At 37.1% G+C, this 7,209-nt stretch overlaps 1 protein-coding gene across 1 annotated transcript in view; it reads right to left on the bottom strand.

Moving 5' to 3' along the window:
- Positions 1-6,599, bottom strand: part of Noc2 (Nucleolar complex protein 2) — a 16,996-nt gene extending 10,397 nt beyond the window's left edge. The window contains exon 1 of the mRNA XM_089107220.1: positions 6,561-6,599. Coding sequence (XP_088963346.1) covers positions 6,561-6,599 — 39 coding nt within the window. The remainder of the gene's footprint in view (positions 1-6,560) is intronic.
- Positions 6,600-7,209: the final 610 nt, after the last annotated feature.

Here is a 7,209-nt window from a genome sequence, read left to right as displayed (position 1 = left end):
TGAAGACTATGAATATGATTTTTGAAAAAAGCGAAATACTTAGCGATTTTAGGAAATCTATACACAAAAAGGGTAATAGAATGAGTGTGGTAACGGTAGATATACAAGACTGGTTTCGTTAGGAAGGAAATTGATTATTATAAGGATACTTATAAGACTTAGAGATGCACTTGAGATAAGACTAATGTGGTTTTAGAAAGGGTAGAGAACGCGTCGACCAGATTTTTACTCTCAGTCATTAAACGCCTTTAGTCCTTAGTTTTATAGATGCTGAGCAAGCATTCGATTGAGTTTATAGAAGAACCTTATGACAGGTTCCATCCTTGTATGGTTTACCACATATACTCTTTAAAGTAATTAGTGCTGTGTGCAAGAACAACACTGCTACAGTTAAAATAGGAAATAAGGCTAGTAGTTGGTTCCGTATCAAATCAGGAGTTGAGCAGGGTTGTTTTCTATCCCCCTTAATATGGATAATTCTGATGGACTTGGTCTTGAGGAGCACAGGGAAGGCAATAGGAGAGGCTAGAATCAAATTGGGAAGAAAAACTTTCCTGGACTTAGACTATGCTTATGATTTCATTATCCTATATGAAAGAGTGAACAAAATGAATGAATTCTTAGAGGTTTAACGAGTTCAGGGTGCTAAAATAGGTTTGAAAATCAATGTTAAGAAGACTCAGACACTAAGGGTAGGAATGAGTGAAGATGAAACGGTGAAGCTGGGTAACGAAAAGATTAATCAAGTGGACAGTTTTACTTACTTTGGTAGTATTAATAGTAAGAACGGGGGGAGCAGTGGAGATGTTAAAAATAGAATAGCCAAGGCTCAGGGTGCCTTCAAAGTTGTTTCACAATTGAAAAAAGCTTTGAAGAGTAGGAAGATAAGTCTGCAAACTAAGATTAGAATATTGGAATCTATAGTGATGACAGTGGTCAGATATGGTTCTGAAGTATGGGCGCTCCAAAAAAGAGGACGACGATTTGCTAGATGTTTTTCAGAGAAATTACCTGCGGATTGTTTTGGGTACCCAAATGGCTAACCGTATCTCAAATAGTTATCTCGACGAAAAATGTGGTTCAATCCCGCGTCCTAGGTCTATAATGAAAGAAAAGATGAGATGGCTGGGACACGTTCTGCGGATGAAAAATGACAGATTTCCAAAGATTGTACTTGTCGGCCAACCGTCTAGGGGGAAAAAAAGTGGGTCGTCCTTGAATATTGTGAGAGGATGTCGCAAGAAAAGATTTAAGGGAAATGGGAACTTCTAGGGAGAATGTAAAGAGGGAGGCTTTCAATAGATTCGGATGTAAGAGGAGTATGGGTACCTTTGTTGGCCTCAAGGGGCTTGGTAATTCAGTGAGTTGTTAGTAGTATCAATAATTGTTCCCTTGTATAAAGTTAATTAGCATGGACACCTGAGATCATCACCTAAACTGTTATTGAGGTTCTTTGGAATTAATTCAACTCGTCCACCTTGTGATTAGGGTAGAGGTAACTTATATCTATAGGAGAGACGGTCCTCACTCTCTTACGGGTCTGATCAGCCTCACTCACCATAAAGAGGGACGATTGTAAGCCTAGCCCCTGCTTGCCGCCAAAGATTCCCACTCAAGAACAATGAGGCAACCCACATTCCACCTTTTTAACAGGGACTAAATTAGTCTTTGAGTCTGAACAGGAATAGCTCGGGCATTCACTTTTACCTCTGACCGTGCTTTTTTGTGATCTGACAAACTTTATGGTAGACTGATTCCAGCCCTCTCCCCATATGAGTGAATTTTGCCCTTAATCCTGGGCAAGAATAACATAGTCATTAACTGCCATATTTGACTATGTTTGGTTATGATATAACATCCCCTATCTGTAGATTAATTAAAAGAAATATTTTCAAAAAACAGATTTTTTTAAGAAATGTAAAGAGATATCAAATGTATTAAAGCCTAAAACGACCAGAAACAAAATCATATAATAGTTAAACTTAAAAAGAGGCAGAAATGAAGAGGGTGATCAACAAAACATAAAATGAGCAGAAATGAAACATAAGAAAGGTTACCAAACTTAAGAAGATTAGAAATTACCGCAAACGTGAATAGGGCTACCGGACTTCTTAAACGTTGTAATGGTCAAAAAGCCATTAGTGCTTTACTGAAAAAGATTCATATATCTAACAATGTGTTTTTTATCTTTTGAAACACCAACTTCATAGGCAGTGCATTTGCGCTTCGTATCGAAGGAGTTGTCGTAGAAACTTCAAAAAGGGCTCATTCGATTTGAAGTTGGAGTGGCTTGTGTCCTTTTTAATAGTCGAAAGTGATTGGAAGGCAACTAACACCCCGTCTATGTCCACCATTTCCCAAAACACTTGCAATCAAAATTTTGAGATAGCAATTTTGTTCAGCGTAGTTGATTTCCAGATAGAAACTATGCTTTTTTGAAGGACAGTCCCCCACAACCGTCAGGGCAAGGGATGTAAGTTATGCCCTGGGGGCATATAAGATTTTTATAGAAAGTGTTGTCGTAGAAACTTCAAAAAAAGCTCATTCGATTGTAATTCCAAAAAGCTAGTGCCCTTTTTAATAGTCGAAATTGATTGGAGGGCAACTAACCCCCCTTTCACGCCCACCTTTCCCCAAACACATCCAATCAAAGTTTTGAGATAGCCATTTTGTTCAACGTAGTTGAAAGTTCCGAAAATTAGGTCTTTGAGGATGAAAACACCCCCACAGCCTTCAGGACAAGGGTTATAAGTTATGCCCTGGGGGCATATAAGATTCTCATAGAAAGCGTTGTCGTAGAAACTTCAAAATGGGCTCATTCGATTGGAAATTGAAATGGCTAGTGCCCTTTTTAATAGTCGAAAGTGATTGGAAGGCAACTAACACCCCTTTCACGCCCACCATATCCCCCAAGACATCCAATCAAAATTTTGAGATAGCCATTTTGTTCAATGTAGTTGAAAGTTTTGGAAACTATATCTTTGAGCTGGAAACTCCCCCACAGTCTTCAGGGCAAGGGTTATAAGTTATGTCCCGTGGGTATATAAGGTTTTTATTGAAATCTTTGTGATAGAAACTTAAAATAGGGCTCATTCGAATGGAAATTCAAAGGGCTAGTGCTCTTTTTAATAGTCGTAAGTGATTTGAGGGCAACTAACCCCCCTCTCATGCCCAACTTTTACCTAAACACATCCAATCAAATTTTGAAATAGCCAATTTGTTCAACGTAGTTGAAAGTTTTGAAAATTAGGTCTTTAAGGATGACAACTCCCCCCCCCCCACAGCCCTCAGATCAATCGATGTAAGTTATGTCCTGGGGGACATATAAAGTTTTCATTGAAAGCGTTGTCGTAGAAACTTCAAAAAGGGCTTATTTGACTGGAAATTCAAATGGCTATTGCCCTTTTTCAAAACCGAAAGTAATTGGAGGGCAATTAACCTCCCTCTCACGCCCAATATTTCCCCCAAACACATACAATCAAAATTTTGAGATTTCCATTTTTTCAACGTAGTTGAAATTTCAGGAAAGTTGGTCTTTGAGGATGACAGCCCCCCCCCACAGCCCTCAGGACAAGGGTTTAAGTTATGCCCTGGGGACATATGAAGTTTTTATAGAAGGAGTTGTCGTAGAAACTTCAAAAAGGGCTCATTCGATTGGAAATTGAAAAGGCTAGATCCCTTTTTAATAGTCGAAGGTGATTAAAGAACAACTAACCCCCCTCTCACACCCACCATTTCCCCAAACGCATCCAATCAAAATTTTGAGATATTCATTTTTTCAACGTAGTTGAAAGTTCTGAAAATTATGTCTTTGAGGATGACAATCCCCCCGCCTCCACAACCTTCAGGGTAAGGGTTGTAAGTTATGCCCTGGGGGCATATATGGTTTTTATAGAAAGTTTTGTCGTAGGAACTTCAAAAGGGCTCGTTTGATTGGAAATTGAAAGGGCTAGTGCCCTTTTTAATAGTCAAAAGTGAATGGAGAGCAACTAACCCCCCTCTCACGCCCACCCTTTCCCCAAACACATTCAATCAAAATTTTGAGATAGCCATTTTGTTCAACTTAGTTGAAAGTTCTGGAAATTGTGTATTTGAGGATGGCAAACCCCCCTATAGCCCCCAGGGTAATGGTTGTAATTTATACCTTGGGGGCATATAAGGTTTTTATAGATAGCGTTGTCGTAGAAACTTCAAAAGGGGCTCATTCTATTGGAAACTGAGAGGACTAGTGCCCTTTTTAATAGTCAAAACTGATTGGAGGGTAACTAGACCTCCTCTCACGCCCACCATTTCCCCAAACACATCCAATCAAAATTTTCAGATAGAAATTTTGTTCAACGTAGTTGAAAGTTCTGGAAATTATGTATTTGAGGATGGCAAACCCCCCTATAGCCCCCAGGGTAATGGTTGTAATTTATACCCTGGGGGCATATAAGGTTTTTATAGATAGCGTTGTCGTAGAAACTTCAAAAGGGGCTCATTCAATTGGAAATTGAGAGCGCTGGTGCCCTTTTCAATAGTCAAAAGTGATTGGAGGGTAAGTAACCCTTCTCTCACGCTCACCATTTCCCCAAACACATCCAATCAAAATTTTCAGATAGCCATTTTGTTCAATGTTGTTGAAAGGTCTGGAAATTATGTCTTTGAGGATGACAACCCTACCCCCCCCCATAGTCCTCAGAACAAGGGTTGCAATTTTTGCCATTGGGGCATTTAACGTTTTTATAGAAATTTTTGTCATAGAAGCTTCAAAGGGCTCATTTGATTGGAAATTGAGAGGGCTAGTGCCTTTTTTATTAGTCAAAAGTGATAGGAGGGCAAATGTCTCCCTCCACGCCTATCATTGTCTCATACAATTCCAATCAAAATTTCGATGCAGCCATTTTGTTAAGACTATCAGAAAGGTCTGGAAATTATGTCTTTGAGAATAAAAAATCCCCCCAGCCATCAGCGCAAGGGTTGCAAGTTTTGCCCAGGGAAAATATAGGATTTTTATAGAAAGTGTGGTCACGTAAACTTCAAAGGGGGCTCATTGGATTGGTAATAATACGCTCTGGTGCCCTTTTTAAGAGTCAAAGTGATCAGATGGCAGCTGCCCTCTCCCCCTACACACACGTCATATTGTCCCGAAATGCGTCTAATAGAAATTTTGAGATAGTCATTCTATTCAAAATAGTCTAAATATCATATAACAAGATTTTTGAGGTTGAAAAAAAAACCCAGAGACTAGGGGCAAGGGTTGTAAGTTATGCCCGGGGGTATTAAAGGTTTTTATGGAATGGACGGTTGTTTAACTTCAGAAGAGGCTCACTCTTTCTCCCTGAAAAAGACTATGTGAATATAAAACGAACATAAATTAATCAAAAAATTTTTTTTCATAAAATAAGTTTTTCAAAAAAATTTAAAGAACTCCATTAAACCAAAAATGGACAAAAATAGAATCAAATAATCTACCAAGCATACAACTACCACAAATCAGTATTAATAAATAAATGAACCCCCTTCCCCCCCAAAAAAAACAGAAATTAAAATGAGTCAAACTCAAAACGAGCGGAAATTAATCTGGTAGGGTTCTATACCCTATGATTTCTAAGAACCAGAATATAATTTGTACTTTACTTAAGAAATTCTTTTCAATGTTTTCCATTTTTTAAAACTAAGAAATCAAAAATTAATAAAGATTTTATGGAATAAATATCAGCATAAGTATATTAAACTGACAATGTCCATTTTTTTCAGTAAATTAATTTGAATTTTTACCTGTATTTTTAACCAGAATTTTTACCATTATTTTTATTTTGTAAAAAAATAAAAAAAAGTCACCCTAACCATCAAGATAACTGATACGCACTGATGAAAGTAAACTTACTGTGTAACTTCTGGATTTTTCTATAGTTTTTTGTTTTTCAATTATATTATTAGAACCCCATTATCCAATACAGAAGGGGCACCGCTGCTGCCATCTATAATCGAGTCTAACGGTACAAGACCACACCTCTTTCTAGACTTGTTTGAGGGTTATTGTGTCTGATGGTTATATTGTTTGATGTTGTTTCTGTTCTGTTTGTTGGTTATATTGTTTGATATTATTTCTGTTCTGTTTGTTGGTTATATGGTTTGTTGGTTATTTGATGTTGTTTCATAGTTCTGTTGTTGGTCAATTTGTTTGATGTTTCTCTAATTAATGGATCCGGACAGAATTTTATATCATTGCTGGATAAGAGCGAGTCTAACGGGACAGGATCAATGACACCTATTTCTAGGTCAATGGATTTCTCTTACATTGCAATTCAGCCTTGAGATTTTGCTTATAATGAACACGCTTTGTTTTTAAAGTATCATATTATTTCAAGAAACAATGGAACAAGCATCGAATATTGTGGACTTGGAAGTTTTAGCTGCACAGATTTATAATTTGAGTCCTGTTTAGTAAATTTTCTTAGGTTTTTCCAAATAAAATAATTTTTTGTAGTCCCCCCAATATATTCAAATTCAGAGTATACCCCCCCCCAAAAAAAATCTTTATGCTTTTTTTCAAATATACTCTTTTTTTGCATTACGTAAACCTCATCCTCCCCACTGCCACCATTCATCACCATTTAATTCTTTCAACAAAATTTATTACTCGAAAAGTGTCTTTTCACATGCATTTAAAACCACCAGAATCTTCATATTCGCAATTTAGACAAAAACTGTGTGTGATTATGTCTCGAGAGGGGTGATTTCGTAAACAACCTTCGCAGGCGCCTTATCTAAATTAAGAAAAACAAGGGTACTATTCCCGGTACATGCAAAGGATTAAGATTACGGGTTCACATAATTTTAGCCTGTATGGAAGAAAGGGGCGAATTATTTGCAAATTAAAAGTTTTTTTTAGGACCTGGACCAAATAAAAAATTATTTGGAAATATGTATAAGGCGGATGCTAAAAGCCCTTTAGAGTGTATATTTTTTAGGTACTTTTGAAAGAGCTTTCTTTCGATAAAGTTTCTTTTATATTTTCAGGAGGGGAGCGTGAAAACTAAGGTTTTTAACTCTTGATAGTACAAGGCTAGAAAGCAAACTCTTTAATTTAGAGAGGGGACGGCAGGTAATATCAGACCTATATCTCTTGCACTCTAAACGAAAGACATTTTTTAATAAAAGAGTGGAAAAAGGATGGATTTGCAGCCAATTAATATATTATATTGTGTTTTTCTATTTTCAAAC

This window comes from Artemia sp. Qi Xiang Cuo, chromosome 2, assembly GCF_049724085.1.
Source record: "Artemia sp. Qi Xiang Cuo chromosome 2, ASM4972408v1, whole genome shotgun sequence".
NCBI classification, from domain to species: domain Eukaryota; kingdom Metazoa; phylum Arthropoda; class Branchiopoda; order Anostraca; family Artemiidae; genus Artemia; species Artemia sp. Qi Xiang Cuo.
The sequence above is the reverse complement of the archived record's forward strand: the minus strand, read 5'-3'. Positions and strand labels throughout refer to the sequence as shown.